This window comes from Polistes canadensis, unplaced genomic scaffold (genome assembly GCF_001313835.1).
Source record: "Polistes canadensis isolate GaletaPanama2010 unplaced genomic scaffold, ASM131383v1 scaffold_4, whole genome shotgun sequence".
Classification (NCBI taxonomy): Eukaryota; Metazoa; Arthropoda; class Insecta; order Hymenoptera; family Vespidae; genus Polistes; species Polistes canadensis.
Window position 1 is genome coordinate 1,692,016 of NW_014569551.1, and position 19,672 is coordinate 1,711,687.

At 34.0% G+C, this 19,672-nt stretch overlaps 1 protein-coding gene across 1 annotated transcript in view; it reads left to right on the plus strand.

Annotated features, from left to right (window-relative positions):
• Positions 1-19,672, plus strand: part of LOC106787215 — an 87,364-nt gene that overhangs the window by 9,300 nt on the left and 58,392 nt on the right. Inside the window, exon 2 of the mRNA XM_014749402.1 lies at positions 5,363-6,698. Coding sequence (XP_014604888.1) covers positions 6,317-6,698 — 382 coding nt within the window. The 5' untranslated portion in view covers positions 5,363-6,316. The remainder of the gene's footprint in view (positions 1-5,362; positions 6,699-19,672) is intronic.

Here is a 19,672-nt window from a genome sequence, read left to right on the forward strand (position 1 = left end):
TTTTTTTTTTTTTTTTTTTTATAAAAAATACTCTACCACACATGCATCTCAACGCTTACTCGTTAACCTTGAATCCTCCTTATGGAAGAAGGGGAGTTTTGTTCAGTGGATTAAAAGGAATTTTGCATTACGTGTTTTTTGCTGTTAGAAAAATTGAATAAAAATTGTCAGATTTCTCGAACATTAAACCTATCGACACTTCCTTATATTATTCGTAATGCGAATAAACCATTTAAAAAAGAGAAAACCCCCATATATCCTATAGAACGAGATTTTAACCAATTGGATAACGAACACTATTACTTTATTTTATTTAGAATCAAAAGTTCGCGCATTTTAAAATTAATATTTCCAATGTAAATTTTATAAAAACAATCCATTATTCAGTTTATAACACAATTTATAATACAATAAACGTACGAACTTTTGATTCATCCTAATATATTTTCTCTTCAATTTTATATTATTTTTATTTGTTATTATTTCTCTCCCTTATGTTTATCAGATAAATTAATCGGAGAAGAATTTAGAAATGTGCGCCGGGGGATTTGAAATTAGAAATGGAACACAAAATTTGATATAATATTGTTGTGTAAATTTAAAATTTAGGGATTTATCATCATCATCATCATCATCATCATCATCATCATCATCATCATCATCATCATCATCATCATCATCATCATCATCATCATCATTCTCGAGGTATCTCTCGAACGAGACGTCGACTAAAGTGCCGATTCTACGAATAGAAACTAGCGAGTGAGTGAATGAATGAACGAGCTAGGAGAGAAATGAGATAATGTGAACGTGTGCGCTGGCGCGCTCGTTCTCGTGTGTTTATGTGTGTGATAGAGAGAGAGAAGGACAACGTCCTCGTTGCTATGGCGACTCCCGACGAGTTCCGGACAATCCTGGAAAGGTCCGCGAGCGCTACTAAATGCCCTAAATAATACAACTTCGTCGTAGACTTGCTCCTTCTGGCGCCTCCGCTTTAACCTTTTCCCTTCTATTTTTGGATTATCCTCAACGACCTTTACACTCCTCCTCTTACTTCTTCAAATTCCCCTCCTTCCTCTTTCTCGACGATTTAGAACCCAAGTACCTGGCTGACTGGCTGGCTGGTTGACTGGCTGACTCGTTGCCTGACAGCTATTCCTAGAACACACCACCTACTTTTTAGGTTTCAAATAAAAATTCCGAATTATTTATATATATATATATTAATATGTTTGCGTGTATAGAAAGGTACGAATTTATATTGAACCTTCTCCCTTCGCACTAGGTCCTTGTTTTTTTTTTTTTTTATATTTGATTTCTTTTACCTTTTCATCCCCCTTTCAAATATTTTCGTAATATTTTCAAGTACCTGCCTGACTAGCTGGCTGACTGCTATTCCTAGAACATACCACCTACGTTTCTGGTTAGAAATAAAAATTCGGAATTATATATCTACGATATATTAGTATGTTTGCGTATATAGAAAGGTAAGAATTTATATTTACTCTTCTCCCTACTCACCGCGACCTACGTTTTTTTTTTTTAATTTGATTTCTTTTACATTTTCATCTCCCTTTCAAATATTTATCGAATATTTTCAAGTACCTGGCTGACTGCTATTCCTAGAACACACCACCTACATTTTAGGTTAGAAATAAAAATTCGGCATTATATATATACGATATATTAATATGTTTGTGTATATAGAAAGGTTCGAATTTATATTGAACCTTCCCCCTTCGCACTAGGTCCTTGTTTTTTTTTTGTATATTTGATTTCTTTTACCTTTTCATTCCTCTTCAAATATTTTCCGTTCAAGTTGGTGTTATTGGTGCGCGAGCTAATATATATATATATATATATATATGTAATACTCTTAGAGGGTGTTGTAAAGGAACAATGGTCGAGCTTTAGTACGATTCATTAGATTTGAAATGCGATCGTATTACGAAATCAGAATTTGGGAAGTTTTGCTTGCACTTTAATCCGTTAAAATTAGATTGAAGTAGTAACAGTCACTTACAAACCCTTTCTACCCGCATATTCACTGAACCCAGAGGCTCAAAGAGGCTTTGGGGCAAGCACTGAAGTGGTCAACAATCGTTACTACTCCCCTTCCCACAAGTGGTTTAAATTTTTCTTCAATTCATTTCAATTCAAATCATCTTCTTATTCTATATTTTTAAATAATTATCATATATTTTCCGTTATATAAAAGAAAAAAGAACTTTATGTTATTTTCTCTACACGCTTCGAGAATAAGAACTTTTTCGCGATACGCGTTTTATTCTAATGAAAATTTACAACGCGAAAAATATTTTATGCGCGAGATCAAACTACTTTTGCCACTCGTTTGCGTTTATTTTTATTTTTTTTTATTTTTTTCTGTTTTAAAAGACAAGCGAATATAAAACGTGACGCAGAACCAATTTGTATATGTATATATATATATACATGTAAAAATAAAAATAAAAATAAAAAAAAAGGTTTTTATCGTTCGAACGGGAATAAAAAAAACACACAGAGAGACCCAGCTGTCGCACGATTCGCGTAACAACGGATCGGTGGGTGACGTAGGGTGCCGGGAAAGAGGTGTAATAAATGCGCTACGCGAATAAAATATAACGCTATAATCCGAATATAGATTTCGATATTAAACTATATAGTTGAAGTCCCAGAATTTTTATTGCATCTAACGTGTAATCCAGTAAAATAAGATTCGATTTCGTTGACGAAAATGAACGAATTGATTGAATTATTGCAATTAGGAAGAAAAGACGATCGAAATCGTGGAAAGCAGAAAATGTCGTTTGTTTGGCGGTCGGTGGAGAAGGAGACGGGTGACGGGGGTTACGTGCAACGAGGTGGTATATGAGGGTGGTATACTCTACGACGACACGTAGAACGAAGAGATGCCGAACGTCGATAATCTCTTTAGTGCGTGTAAACTCGTGTACACGTATTCAACTCCCACAGCCACCCCCAATACCCACCTCCACCCTACCTCCTCGTCCCCGCACACTTAAACGATCCATTAGCGCGTGTCGATAGGTGTTCTAATAAATGTATCGTGAGAAACGGTGTGTGAACAGGTTTCGCGTTTAGGTTTGCTATCTATTCTCACGACAATCACGACTCTCGATTACTATAAATCGATCTGTCGATCGATCTATTTACTTCGCGTATAATTTCGAAGTAATAGTCTCGTTGAAATATTATCTATCACTTTTGAGAAATTCTCCTTCTCTTTCTCTCTCTTTCTCCTTATGAATCATATATTTCTATGAAAGCAAATATAATTTGTGATAACTATATCGATAATCATAATCATTTGATATTTGAACGGATCGTTCGTTTCGATATTTGATTCAATTTAATTCGTTCGGCGGTAAGGGGTTTGGGGCAGGAACGGCACATCCGTTCGGAAATTTGTTCTAGAAAAGTTTGAGAAAATAGTCCACAGGCTATTTAATTCCCTACCCACCCTCTTACTCCTCAACCCTTACCACCTTACTCTTTCATCTACCATCTTTCCTTCTCGCAATATAATATTATATTATAATAGCAGGGAAAGAAATTTAAAAGGGTGAAAAGTGCGTCGAGAAATGAGAGTTGAGTAAAAATGTGGTATCGTAATAATAAAAGCTGGGGTTGGGGGGATGGGGGTGGGTCGTTTCGTTGCGTCCGACCAAGCACAAGCATATTTCCATCTTCTTCTTATTCTTATTCTTTTTCTTCTTCTTCTTCTTCTTCCATTTCGTTTTCTATTATGATTTGAGAAATACGTTTCTCTGAAAAATGGTTATCCTCTTTTTCTTTTCTCTGTAACCTTAATCCCCCTCCCGCCCCACCTCGCCCGTCCCCCGCTCTCTATGTCACTCTTTCTCACCCCTCGTCATCTCTCGACGACATGATTCAACGTATCCGTGATTACGATATCTCACGAAGTGGGGTTATTTTTTATTTTGTTTTGTTTTTTTTCCTTCTTTTTCTTCTTCATCTTCTTCATCTTCCTCATCTTCTTCTTTCCTTTTGAGAAACGTGCAAAAAGCACTTACGAGGATGGGTGGTCATAAATATTGCGCGTACCGTGTGTCTCTTTGACGCATCTTCCTGGTCTTGAATTCGTACATAGTTTAGAAAAGAGAATAACGTAAAATTTTATTATAGTTGCGATGATGGTAGACCAGTTGGTGGTATTTTTTAATATTTTTATTCACAAAGTCGAAGAACTTTAAAACCTGCCACAGTCATCTTTATTTTATTTTATTAAAAATAAATAAAAAATAAGTAGACAGAGGATATATATATATATATATATACGTGTGACGCAAAGAAGAAATAATTTGTTAAATTAGTTAAACGTTATGTTAATTTATCAAAAATTACATAATTTTGTATAATGGGAAAAATAAAAAAGATTGATGAAAAAAGAAAATCTCCCAGATAGAATTTTTATGTTCTATTTATTATCAATGATTCCTATCGATTTTGTTACACAAATGAACAATTATTTGGATATTTATTTTGTTTGTTTTCAATCCCCAATCAAAGACACCGGTTAAAAGAAATTGAATTGAATCGAATTACTCTTACATTAGTCACATTTTCTTTAATTCTCTTCAAGTAGAACTAATATATATATTTTTTTTATACAAGATAGTTTTTTAAGCCGTTGATCAAATGAAGAACGTTTGAGAAGTTGAAAAAAAAAAAAGAAGAAAAAATGAAAAAAAAATGAAGTAAGTCAGTAGGTATCAAAGTTGAATAGAAAAAGTGTCCAGAACAATTGTAAATGACCGGCCATACACACAGTTTCGCTGAGTGACGCGTTTGTCGTGTCAAGAAAGGGAGGAATGAAGAGAAAGAGAAAGAGGAAGAGAGAGAGAGAGAGATGCAATAACAATCGAAGCTCGAACCGTGCCACGAGAGAGAGAGAGAGACAAGAAAAAAATGCTCATCGATACTACTCGTTGATTTACACGCTTGACTTATTTGCGTTTTACAAAAAAAAAATCCTCTTTTTCCCTGACATTTTCTATTGGTCCAGTAATATGCACAATTTCATGCACACGCTTAAAACGTTAACGTTAATACGAAAGAAATTCGTGTTTTTTTTCAAACACGTATTTTCTTTTCTTTCTAAAAGTTTGACTTACGTAAAAGTTGTTCCACCCCCAGCCCCACCCCCACCCCCCACCCTCCAATTGTTGACGTTACTAGACGTTTGTTTGATAAATAATTAATCAGATTTGCCAGATTTCCGGGATTAAGTTGAGTTTATCGAGTTTAACGAGTTGAGACGTTAATCCATTTCTTTTTTCTTTTTCTTTTTTTTTTTTTCTTTTTCTTTCTATTTTAGACAAGAAGAAGAGGATCTCCACCCCGTCGTCGTCGTCGTCGTCATCGTCATCGTCGTCGTCGTCGTAGGTCCTCGTCGTAGTACGAAAAGGAAAATCGTTTGCGTTTCGTCGAAGGAACAACATCAGGGGTAGGCGCGCGAAGACACTTGTTGCACGTTACTCAATTCCTAAGAAGAAGAACAATAAGAAAAACAAGAAGAACAAGAAGGAGGAAGAGGAAGAAAAAAATAGAATGGTTTGTCAAGGGCTATGGGGATTAAAGAAAAAAATATATATATATATATCAGTCACCGTAAGGGTCGATAGATAAAGAAAAAAAGGAAAGAAAGAAAGAAAGAAAGGAAGAAAGAGAGATGCCGATCGATCACTCAAATCCGTCCTTCCGTCGTCGAGTTTGTTTCGTGAAAATCCTCCTATTATTATTATTATTCCCCCTTTTCATTTACGATCATATATCGGATCTTCGATCTTCGAATGAATAAATAAAAAATAAAAAAGAAGAGAAGAGAAGAGAAGAGAGATAGATAGATACCTCGGATAATCGGGAAGTTAGATTGATCGATAGCTCGACGAAAGTTGGAATCGTTGAATGAAAAAAATATAATCGAAAAGGAGAGAGGGAGAGAGAGAGAGAGAGAGAGAGTTTACGAGGGACAAAGGTTGTGAGAGTGTGAGTGAGTGAGGGGGAGGTGTAAAAGAGGGGCGCGTGGGGAGGGGAAGGAGGAGAGGAGGATGACCGGAAGAAACGTAACAAGAAGAGAATACGGTCGGTGACATCGGTGGGTGGGGGTTGGTTGGTTGGAAAAGTGTCATCGGCCGGCAGCCATTCTGGATAGGAAAAAGAATAGGATTATTTTATTAGGGTACCTAATCGATTATTTCGGGTACCTTATAGTTGGTCTCGGTGATATTAAGGAAAGAGAAGAGAAAGAAAGCTGGATCACCTGCGTGGAATGTCTTCGGGCGCCAAGCGACTGGTGCAGTCGCTTAGGGGCCGAACAGGTGGCGGTGGTAGAACCGTTGGCGGGGGTGGAGGAAGTACACGTTCGGATGGATTCATCGGCGACGTTAACGTCGTCGGTTCAGCTGGGTCAAGCACCAGTGCAACAAGATTATGTCACTACGACAGCGGCCACGAACTCGACGAAATTTCCGTCGTCGGAAGCAGTGCCGTCGTTCCTGTCGCCGCCGGGGGAATCCCCATTGGTTCTTTGCCTACCCCCACTACTCCCTGCCATTGCACCGCTCACAAATATGGCAGCGGGCAAACGCTTTATAGCATTGCCGGACTTCCCCCCGCACCAGCGGCACCTTCCCACAGAGGAATTCACTCCGGTAAGTTATTTTCTTTTTGTCCTTCGTTAAGAGAATCACATTTTCTTTTTTTCTTCTTTTGTTTTTCTTCCACCGAATGATTGGTCTATATATTATTGATAATAATGAATTCGATATATTTTGTTTCGTGTTCCTTTTTCATTCGTAAGGTTACTTACGGTGATCGAGCAAAGGGTACGATCGATAGAGTGTTTGTTGTATTTGTGTGTGTGTGTGTGTGTTTGTACCGATGGGCGTGGCCGAATCACGTGTCACAGCGTAAAATTGCATGTCGTGTTACCCCTGCTTTACTGGTTAGGATCAAAGGATCGAGTTTGAACTTTTCAAATTTTATATATACATTATTAATTAAATCGAAAATTACGTAGGGGGTGATTGATAACGTTAGTTAGTCGATAGTAGAGTTTCTATGGGAGAAATTTTGGGACTTTTGTCAAAGGTTATTGATAGTCTTGATTAGTCGGTAATAGAGTTTCTGTTGGAGAAATTTTAGGACTTTTGTCAGAGATTTAAAACAAAACAAAATAAAAAAAAATCAAATGAAATTGAAGAAAATAGGAAGAAGATATTAATAGATGTACGCAATCGGTATCAATTTTTAATATGCGAACTGTGAAATCCGAAAAGTACGTACTAACGCATACACACAAGCACGCACGCACGCATGCACCTAATCGGCGAGTCAAATATTTCACAAACGAATCTATGACGATGTATAATCAAACTTAAGTTTAAAATACTTTTGAATATTACAATATAATGGAACATTGTCATTGTCGTTATTAAATAAGAACGAATATTCGTCTGTACAGGGAAGAAGGAGGGAAGTGGGCGAGGGGAAGCTGTGTCTTCACAGTTAGGTATCGGTGCATGCGATTTCGCGATCGGAATGTAGAATTACTAGGGTAACAACGTTAACAAGGTACATTAGATAGCCTATAATCGAAATGTGGGAGCTTAGGTACTAACGAGCCCCTGTTATCGATTCGATCCAGTCGTTAGGATTAACTGACACGTTCTATGCGAGAAGTCAGAATTTGCGTGTGCAAACCCGAACTATCATGGGATTAGTTATATATATATAATAATAATGGGATAACTAATATATATATATATATATATATAATAATATATAATAATATATATATATATATATATGGGATTCACACTAGTATAAATCGATACTATCGTATGTGTGCGACCGCTAACAATAAATTATTTTCTACGGAAGGTCCGAAATAAAAAGCTATCGATCTTTTTTTACGATTGAAGAAGATCGGTACATTCGACACACACACACATACGCATATATATATATAGAGAAAGAGAGAATGAGATCGTGGGTAGCAAATGGTGGCTATCCATCCTTTCAAGATTTATCGTTCGTCTGAACCGTAAACCGTGCATTCGAGGATTGAATTCATTTTCGATTTCGGCCTTTCAACAAAGCATTCTCTCCCAAATACGACCCTATCGAATTGCTATCTTTTCGGAGAAATTCAAACGTTTCCAAATGTTTGGATTCAAACCAAAAGCGCACTGATTCTCTTCGATGCCACGTTCGAAATCGCGAAATAAGTTTGTCTGATATTTAAATATTTTGATCGTTTCTTTTTTTTTATTGAGAAATTAAAATTCGTCGATATTTTATTATTATATGTGTTTTCACCGTTAATAATTAATTATTATAGTAACTTATTGTTAGATTAAATAAGAATAACGAAACGATATTTTATAAACGACTTATTATTTTTTTTTTTTTATTTTTTCAAAGGGGAAAAAATATTGTACGAAACGTCGTTAGTTAAAAATTTTCCATAGTCTTCTAAAATTTTCCTTTGATGTTATTTACGATAATCCAAGGATCTCGTTATCAAACGCATACACCTATGTAAATTATATCTATGCAAATTGACCGCGTGTCATGATACGTACACTTTCTACGTGCAGGTAGAAGTAGCAGGTAGGAGGAGGAAGAGGAAGAGGAAATTTATCGGGAGAACGCTAATTAACGACTTTACCTTGAAAATTGAACGGTATAATTTCTCTCAAGAAATTCTAACCGATTTCTCTGCGATATTCTTCCTTTTTTTTTTTTTTTCTTTCTACCTTCCTTTTTATCCCTTACCCACACCCTACACAACTTACCACTTTTTCTCTATTCGTCTTTCGAACTTTTCGATAAATAATTTCTACGTTTCTTTTACTGTGACAAACTTTTAAATAAATCGTAATTTATATTGAATATTATTCTTTCTAATTAAAATAGAAATAAATGTCTGCCTACGTGAGATCTGATTTACGGGGAAAAAATAAATTATTTCGACGTTTGGACGAGATTGAAAATAAAAAAGAAAAAAAATGATCGAATTAAAATTTAAAGTTAACGATTGATTCTTATCTTTTTTTTTTTTTTTTTTTTTTTTTTAGAATAAATGGTTTAAACAATATAGAAGATTAACACGGATCGGACGATTGTATTGAATCGTGATCAAAAACAAAAAATAAGAAGAAATAAAATATACGTGTTCGAGTGGGGTGAGGGGTGGTAATCAAACATATACTTTACTTATGATCGGCAAACCGATCGGGTCAAGTCATGTTTTCAATTTTCCACAACGTAAACAGCACAATCATTGTTCCATCTTGGGTGTGTGTGTCCCTTCAATTTTCTTTTATTTCTTTATAAAAAAAAAAGACCAGCTTTCTCACTGCAACGATATTTATATTGCGTGATAACGTTTGTTTCCAGTATAAGAGGGTGGGTGGGGGTGGGAGTGGAAAGGAATGAACAAAAAATAAAAAAGATAAACGTAAGAGAAAACAAGAAAAGAAATCAATACACGAGTGAATGCTGCCATTACTTTAGAATATTGAATACATTTAGGAAGATTCCTTTGTTATAAACGCAAGTATTACCTTTAACGGTGGACCCTGTTATCGACGGTTTTGTGTACGGTTCTTCTGCTTCTGAAAGCCGATTTATTTTCTCTGCTCTCTTATACGATGCTGCTGTTGCTGCCCGTAGCTTTGAAATTAATATCGAGAATATCGAAGATGTAAACGCGCATTTTCTATATATATATGTATGTATATTCTATTTTAAACCTTTACTCGAGAAGAATCTTTATTCCCAAAAGACGAGTTTTTATAATACATAAACACTCGCATCAATGTATAAAATATAAAACATCTATCTTGTACTCGAAACTCGTTATTATTTTCGTATCTGGGTAATAGTTTTTTTTACAAATATATTGATCAAATCATTTTTATTTGAAAACACAATATGTTGTATACGAAAAGTAATTTGAATTTGTTTCGATTGGTAAATATAAAGATTATTCTCTTTCTTGTTTTTTCTTTTTGTATTTAGAATTCATAGAGATTTTGAATTGAAACATAAATTGAAGAATAAATATTCTATTTTTTCAGATATTTCTCGCGTTGTTACTGCAACGATTAAGTATATATCAAAGTGCATTTAGTTTTAAAAATTGAATTATTCAAACGTGGGGGTTTTGCATTTTTCAAATAAAAATATAAAAACAAATAATGTTCATGTTAACGTTTACTAAACATATTCTTTACATAAAATAGTACATCATTTTATTTTACCTGCTACTGTATTAATATTCGTTACGATAATGTAAAATATGACAAAATACATATACGAAAAGAACTATTATTTGATAAATCGAAATATGCACCAAATAAAAATTTCAAATCACTTCTGAAATATTTGTTGCTAGAACATTTTAAATAATCTAAAAGTTCGGAATAAGATTGGTATCGAAGGTCTTTGTACATGAAACAAAAATTACATTTCGAACAAATCACCTGATACATTCGTATTGGTTTCCGTTTCGAATATACGTTTCAAATTATATTGAAACGTTTGCTTTTATGTACTTTATCTTTTATTTCTTTTTACTCTTTTTCCTTTTCTTTTCCTTGTATTACTACAACGAGATTACCAATTATTAATTGGTTTCATGGCGAAAGAAAAAAACGAAGTAATAATCATTTCTTGCATTTATATTAACCGAAAACAAAAAGGTTTGTTGGCATAAATATAAAATTATAGGAGAAATAATCAAAACTAGTGATATATATATATTATTTGCTGGGTGATATTCGTTAATAAACATTTTCCTAAAAATATAAAGAAATATTGACACGGCTGACATATTAAAATCCGTTTTTATAGCGACGAATAATATTTTATTAGATGCATGCAACCCCTAACGTCGGAATAAAACGTTGTTTCTTTATTTTTCAAAAATATAACAACGTATGGGGGTGCAAATATTCGATAAAATAAAACAAAACAAAACACAAAAACATACATCCAATTTCCTCGGTCAATTTTTCAATCGATCATTTTTCATTAGCGAAACATTGAAATTGTTTTTTGACCCAAATTTTGTTTCTGTTTTTTTCTTCTTTTTTTTCATCGTTGATAAATTCAATCTCGATATGAAAGAAATTTGTGCTTGAATAAAGAGAGAATTATGGCGAGGCCAAAAAAGAAGAAAAAGAAAACGAAAATGAAGAAGTAGAAGAAGAAGAAGAAGAAAAAGATAAAAGAAACACGTATAAAACAAAAGCAAAAAAATATGAAGGGGTGGGGTAGGAAGTGGTGGTGTAGGAAAATGGGAAGTAAAAAAGAGAAAATAGGGTTGATCGTTAAGTAAAGGGTGGAAAGGTGGGGATGGCATTCATGGTAACGGTATATACAACCCACAACGTAGCATAGGAACTGGTAAAGCTTTAAGCGTCTGGTGACTCTAACGCAACCGCAGAGTTTACAAAAGAGTTACGATGTAAAGAGAAGAGACAACATTCCTGGATGAGTGTAGAATCGGAACGAGGTTGAAACCCTGGGATCAGAATATCATCGAGTCGTTTCTGTGTAAAATAACTCGATCGTTATGCTAACGATTGTTTTATAAAGCGTACACAGGATGCAGAAAAATTTGCAACAGAAAGCGGGAGCGGGGAAGGGGGAGGGGTGGTTCATCATTTTCTAATGACAAACATCTTTTGTTTTAAGACGACAATAAAGTATTACACGGTACGGTTTAAAAATAAGAATCTACCAATTACGAAGGATAATAGGATTTTGATACGCGTTTAAAAATTCAATTAATCAACTTTTCATAATTGGAATTATTTTCAAATAAAAACATAAATTAATGTACGAACAAATATTAATCGACAATGTTTATACTATTTACAATGATAGGTATTTCATTAATTTCTTTATTTCAAGTTAGAGTTTTACGTCATATCGAGGGGTTGTGATGGGGAAAGGTATTGAAGATAAATAAAAATTAAACGGGAGTGTTAAAATCATAGGGGAATGTGATTAATGGATCAAATCGTAGTAAACATTATCAGATTGTAATAGCATTTAATTGACGGGAAATCGAAAGAGAAAGAAGCATCAGGGTTGCGTCAAAGTTAAGGGGATGATTCGAGAAGTGGATGGGAGAGGGGATAGTCAGATTAGCCTTACTAATGATAGGGTATATAGACAAAGTTGAGATAAGTGTGAGTAAGGGATTAAAGTTGGACCAATTTTGTAAGTACGCGGGTGCGGATTTGTGCAATGAGCACATTTAGGTTAGTAAAGGGTTCGCGCCCTACGGGGAACTAAATTAGCAAAGGCTAGGGTACTTAGGAAGAGATAGTTCGATAGCGCGAGTAGGTAGACTAAGAGGGGATCGAGATTACGATAGTTTGACGGAGGTTAGATTGCGGCGAATGGCACAAACAGGAATTAACCTCAACAATTACTCGGCCCTTTGCGGCTGGTAAGGTCAATATCCCTCGAGGTCAACTCATCTGTCGGCTCGTATTATCATTTAATCGAAATTCGCTTAAATACGGACTATATAATATCATATTCTACGTGGTTATACAATTTAATGATGTACACTACAAACCAAAAGTTTCCAATTCAATTATACGATCAATTCTATGATTAAGGTGGACTATTTATATAAATAAAAATAATACTTCGCAATAACTTGAGCAGTTTTTGTTTATTTGTCGAACAAAATCTTATATATTTTATCATTAATTCGAATCATTAAATTTCATGCAATTCAACTTATCGGTTATTTCTCGCCATTTGTCGTATGACGATCCTAACTTATAAAATAATTAATCGTAAATATGATTCGATTAAAATTATTCTATACGGGTTTTAATCTTTAAGAGTATAATCTCTGGTGTTCTAAATCGCGTCTTCGAGAAGGATGACAAAATTTAACGCATCATAATAATTCTCAATAATGGTCCACAGCAGTTTCACGTAGTAGCTATCGGTAGATAGCTACACCACAAATCTTTCTCGTAATATCGTTTTATGATCGAAGCTTGCCTACGGCATTTTATCGGATTCCTTTTTGATAAAAATGATAAAACGTTTGAAAAAGTAGAGAAAAAAAATAATAAATAAAGGAAGCTTGCACGACACAATATCGATAAATTCCATATTTGTATTTCTATACGCGAGCGCGTGCGCGCGCGCGCACTAACACATGCATGCATATTTATATAGATATATAAATATGTTATATTATTGTATTTAATATAATTAGCTTATCGTATTATACGAAGAGGATTTCGTCAACGAGGCAAAATTAACGTTTTCCATTTTGCTTATTAACGTTTCTTTCTTTTCTCTTATTAATTATCTTTTTTTTTTTTTTTGTTTCCCACTCGTATTCCGGTAACTTAGGTACATAAATATGTATGACCGATTATTTAATTATTTGCATATATTACTCGATAAATAAGAGAAATGTTCAAATATAGATATATTACGATCGTAAAACGATATTAAATCAAATCATAATTGGAAATAAAAATTACAATAATAATAAATTGACACGAATCTCTCTCTCTCTCTCTCTCTCTCTCAAATTAAATTAAGAATTAGCAATGTCGTTATATTAATGTTGTGAAACTTCGTGAAAAGATATAAATGAAAGAATAACCTACATAGTTACATCCAATTACATATTTCGTTGTCTCTCGTTAGATATAATAATTATAGAATAACAAATATAATAAATAATACGATTTTTAATTCAACTTCAGTGCTTTGTAACATATGGGAAAAGATATTTTGTTAAGTGTAAGGAAAGATCTAGATAAAAGTGACTATTTGGTAGGACAATTACAAGGCCTATTAGGTGTTTTCTTCCTAAAGAAAAAAAGGTAACTTCGTCGTTTTATAATCAGATAAATATATTTCGTTTATGCCATTACGCGAGTTTTAGCGCTTGAATCGGATTTTTGCCAACGATAAACTGAGCTAATTTATGCATTGGCCGCACCCCAAACTAACCAACCAACCAACGAAACGTTTAATCCGAAAATATGCGTGTGTGTGTGTGTGTGTGTGCTCAGAAATTATCCCCAAACGACAAGGGACAACGACGACAACGGATGACGCCTAGTTCGTAACCTAGCATCCCTTAAAGGTATTATTATACTAACGCTACTTTCTCGATTACCATCGGTGTAACCAACTAACATAGAACAAACATTGTTAAAAAAAAGAAATATTTGTTTATCTTCAAATTAATCGTGCACGACACGAAATTATTCGTGTACAAGATTTATCAAGTGAGTGGGGATGAAGGAAGTAAATTTTTCAAGTTAATTAATTGTTACTACTTTTAATAAGACAACCCTTTTAATTACAGAACAAATACAGATAATTAGTTCTTGGAGAAAAAAAAAATAAATTAAAAGAAAAAGGAATCTTTTCTTAGAATGAGAAATAATGTTGCACAAAAAATGATTCGTGTAAATTCTTTTAACGAACAAACCATCCTTCGGATCTTTAGAAAATGACAAAATTCTTAGAACTAACGTAATATCTCAATGCAATCATTTTAATCAAAGCAAGAGATATTTATATATAAACACAAAGTTATTTCCTAGGAATTAACAAGAAAATCCCAGATAAAAAAATCGTTTGATGTTGTTAGCATAGATCGGGGGTAACATCGTACAACAGACAAAATGATTAGTAAAAAATATTTTTAACGAGCTAATCTCACGTTAGAGATCTATGTGAAAATCAGTCAAATCAAAGAAACCTTTTAGTATTCTTATGTTAGTAAGTAAGTAAGTTTAGGAACGTTTACACGTTTAACTTCAATTACGAATGCGTTTTGATGCCGAACATTGTGGATATGGTACAAAGAGAAAGAGAGTGTGTGAGAGAGAGACAGAGAGAGATAGGGATAGAACAAATTCCAACCAACACCGTCACGAATCCCTATATCTCAGTACGAGCAAATATTTATATTTGAGAACGTCGACACCGAACGAGAGTTTCGGTATACCTACATGCGAGAGCTAGTACAAGGACAGCTTACCTCTCACCGATTATATCTCATGGGATCGAGTACTACCATGTACTTGGCTTTGCTTAAGTGCGTTACCTATGCAGTTTACCTACCCAGAATACTCAATTTGGTTCATCAACTTCCACCCACCTTCTCGTCAACTACCAACGATTGCTCATTTATTTTATTTTTATCTTTTTAAACACATTTTAAATATATACTTCAATAATGTTGTTCTAACACAACGCGATAGATATATCATTTATTTTACTCTCAAATAATTTTCGGAAGTTATTTCAAATTTGATTATTCGTAATCCGATGTATCTGGTGTAGGAAGAGGAAAAAAGAGGGGCTTGCATAATTTTTATTTTCAATAAAACTTCTCTTACGTGTCTGTGTTATTGGATCATCTTCGAATTATAACTTTGAGAACGACTTGCGACAGTGGTGTTACTTTTTGAAAACTTGTTTCTTTTCTTTTTTTATTTGTTAACAATCGAACAATCTTACTTTCGAACGAAAGATACTTTTTCATCCTTATTAATTGGAATGACAAGAAAAAAAGAAAATCTAAAACATATTCTACCGTACATTTAAACGCATGTACGAACACTATTGGTCGATTATTAATTCAATTCGTAGCCTAACTTTGCTACGTTTAAACGCTATAATGTTGGAATAATTTGTTAACGGTAAGAGTTGACGACTTTCAATATTGTTGTTAGCTTCGTTCCGAATAGAAATTATTTATAATGAGGGGCGGTGGGGGAGAGGGGAGGTTGCTAACCGTAATCCTAACAATATCAAGTTGGTACACAAGCTAGAAAATAGATGAGGATAGGTTGATAATAAACTAGTTATATTTCGTACGTGATTGTTAATCCTTTTGTTACGAGACTAAAACAAATAAAAAAAAAAAATAACAAGAAAAAAACGAAGAAGAAGAAGAAAAAGTATAATAAAAAAAAAAAGCAACAATAATTCACTTGGTTGTATCTTATTAATTAAACGTCCGAACATAATCGACAAGATATAAACAACTATCTCATTATCAAGGTTGTTTTATTTTATTCACGTTGAAGAATTAATTAATCGAGAAGGGAAAAAATAAGTGATAGATCGCAAATGATCTATCGACAATGATAAAATCGATCGATATTTCTTATTATCGCGATAAATATGTGACAGCATGATGAAATACAAGGAGGAGGGAGAAAAAAAACATCCCTGAGATATACACGTCGTAACTGTGGCAACGTTAATATAGGGAAAACCTTGAGATTATCGCTTTGGTTAGAGAAGAAGAAAGGGGGGAAAAAAAAAATTAAAAAGAAAAATAAATAAAACGAAGAAGAAGTGGAAGAGAAAGAGGGAGAAAGGAAGAAAGGAAGGAAGGAAGGAAAGAAAGCTTTGCTAGTATACATGAGAAGAAGATGAAAGACGATCGAGTGGAAAACTCGCGTAATCTTATATCTCAAACTGTAGTCTCTCTCCCCCCTTTGCCTCCCTCTTTCTTTGGCATACTAGTTTGCACTTGGAAAAACGTATTTTCTTTACCTTTACCCCCGCCCGCCCGCCCGCCCGCACCCCTCCTCTAGTTTTTACGCGTCTCTTATTTATCGTATTTTCTTCCTCGTTAAATTTCGAAAGAAAAATATGAAGTTGCACTTCTTCTTAAAAAGAGAGAGAGAGAGAGAAATTTGTCGTAGTCGCAGTCCCAGAATTTTCCCTCAACCTATCACCACAAACTCGTCTCTCATCCCTCCAACCATTCCACCCAATCCACTTCCCAAACTATCCCCACCACCACTACCACCACCACCACCACCACTACTAGCAGCACCACCAGCACCATTACCCTAAGCTTTCAACTTTCTACGAGAAAGTTTATCTAGAAATTGTTTAGTCTGCTCGATCGCACAGACAACGATCGTAGCTTCCTTTCACGGATCCTCCTCCACGGTTGTTGTCGTTGTCCTCCTCATGGAAAGGAACCTTTTCGTGCGAACTTTGTGCGTCGTTACCAACGACTACTACTACTACTATTACCGGTAAAACTTATCTTTCGATCGTGCGATTTATTCGGTTCTACAACTTTCGAGATCGTTCGAATACCATGCTCTCTCTCTCTCTCTCTCTCTCTTTCAAACTTATTTTTCATGGGATCACGTTTATGAATTTTTCGAAAAGTCTTTACCAAACGGAATGAAGCTACTTTGTGTATACGATTTTATGATTATACTACAATGGAATACTTTTGTTTCTTTTTTCAAGTTCAAATGTTATTAAATTTTCCCTACATCTATTGTGATGGTTTCTTTTTTTGTTTTATATATATATATATATATATGTTATCGTGAAAGACCGAAATTTGAGATTGTCAAGACTCATACCAAAGATTGCCAAGCATACCCAAATATTTGAGTTTCATCAACGTATTTTGTATTCGTTGACATTAACCATGTGAATTTTAACATTCTCTTATTTCAGTCTAACATAACTAACATATATATATATATATATATATATATATATATATATATATACATAAGTGACATATATATAAATTTGTGATATAACTAGATTCTTCCCTAGGTTTTTTATTTCAAGTAGAATAAATTATTGTTATTGTTATCATTATTATTATATATTTTTTTAATGGCTATCCTTTACATCGTCGAATGTTACTTTTTAGAAATTTGTTACGTATTCAGAACTCAGTTGGAAATGTTTTAAAATTCAACGATACTATAGTGTAGTATTACACGACACTGTACACTGTAGTGCTTAAAGCATTCCATTCTATCGTTTCATGCTATTCCCTTTTCCGTATTTCAGATCTAACGAATTTTTCTTTTTGTTTTTGTTTATCCAAAGACAACGAACCAACCCCCAGCCAGACTTATTGTCTACGTATACAAATTTTAATCATAAAATATTAACCATATATATTTTGTTTATTTTTATTTTGCACATTTTTTCCATGAAGAAAAGAAAATCGTATAACACAGTACGAAAAAAGAAATGATATGTTATGGGGGACAGATTGGAAAATATTTTTCAAAATCTTTTGCTCGTGCAAGTTGAAATACACAGAGGAGAGGGATGCGAATCAGCTTCGGTAATAGTGCAATTATTTTCGAAATAGTCGAGATCCCGTTATACGTAATAGTAATAGTAATACCTTTCATGAACGGCATGAGATATCGATTTGATGAGTCAGTTTTTCCGATAAAAGCTTCGCTTTTTTCTTTTTTTTTTCTTTCTTTTTCTCATCTTCAAGCAACATTTTCTTCAAACAAACGTTAGATCGATCGATTCGAAAAAAAACGCCACACTCTATATAACGCTTTTATTCCGCCCCCCCCCCGTCGTACCCCCTTTTTACCATCCCCTTCTGCTCTTCTACTCCACTTTTCTTTCCTCTTTAAGTAAATTTACCAACCCTTTTGCAATAAATCTCGTCGCACAGTTTTCTTTTTTCCAATTTTTGTTTATTTTTTTTTCTTTTCTTTTCTTTTCTTTCTATCAATCGACCAACCACAAAGAACGATTACACGAGTCTTCTTCTAATGTAAGAAGAAACGTAAATGAATGGCGGCAAAAAGTAAACGATGATAAGTTAATAAACCATCATATTATTTGTACACTTGGCATTTGTCGAAATAATGAGCGAATGAAACAACGCGAGTCTTCTTTCTATTTATCACCCTCGTCCCCTCCCCACCCCTTCCCGCCATTTGTTTTTTTATCAAAGATGAGATACCCCTATTCATCGTACGCCGCCCCTATAGACGAGCAAAAAAACGCGCACCACCGTGATTTTCTCTTTCGCGTTTTACCAGACAAAAATGGTAGAACGGTTGGTTGGGTAATCCTGACGAGAGAATACAAAAAATTGTCTTTTTTGTTTTTTTAGGAGGGTGAGAGAGAGAGAGAGAGAGGGGTGGGAGGAAGGGCGCAATCCTTCGAACGAACGAACGAACGCTTTTTTTTTTTTTCCCTATCCGCCACGCCATTTTTCCTTTTGAATCGGGAATACTAAATCATTCGAATTTATATTTTGCTTGCTCGTTTAATCTTGGAATAATAATAATAATAATAATAATAATAATAATAATAATAGAAAGAAACAAAATAAAAAATTAGAATGAAAGAAAAGTGAAGAACAGTGTAACAAAGGTAATCGAACGACGAAAAAGAACAAACTGTTTTTAATCGTTTCATTACCGGTGCCAACTATAGTCGGCAAAAAGATTCTACTTCATTTGCTGTGAGTATTTCTTATTCGATTCTACTTGACTCGTATTATGATTGAACCCTATTATAAATATATTTTAATAAAAAAAAAATAAGTAAAAATATATATAAGTACCGTAACGAAAGGTTTTAATGTTTCATCCAACCGGCTCGTCATTTTTCTTTTTTTCTTTTTTTTTTTTAACAAAATCGATAAGCAAATCGTTTTAACTCGTATCGGTTTATTCAATTATCGATAGTAGATTAAAAACAAAACAACAAGTATGAATATAGAAATAGAAAAGATGGAAAAAGGATAATATGGGGACCGGTAATGGTGTGAAATATCATTATATTA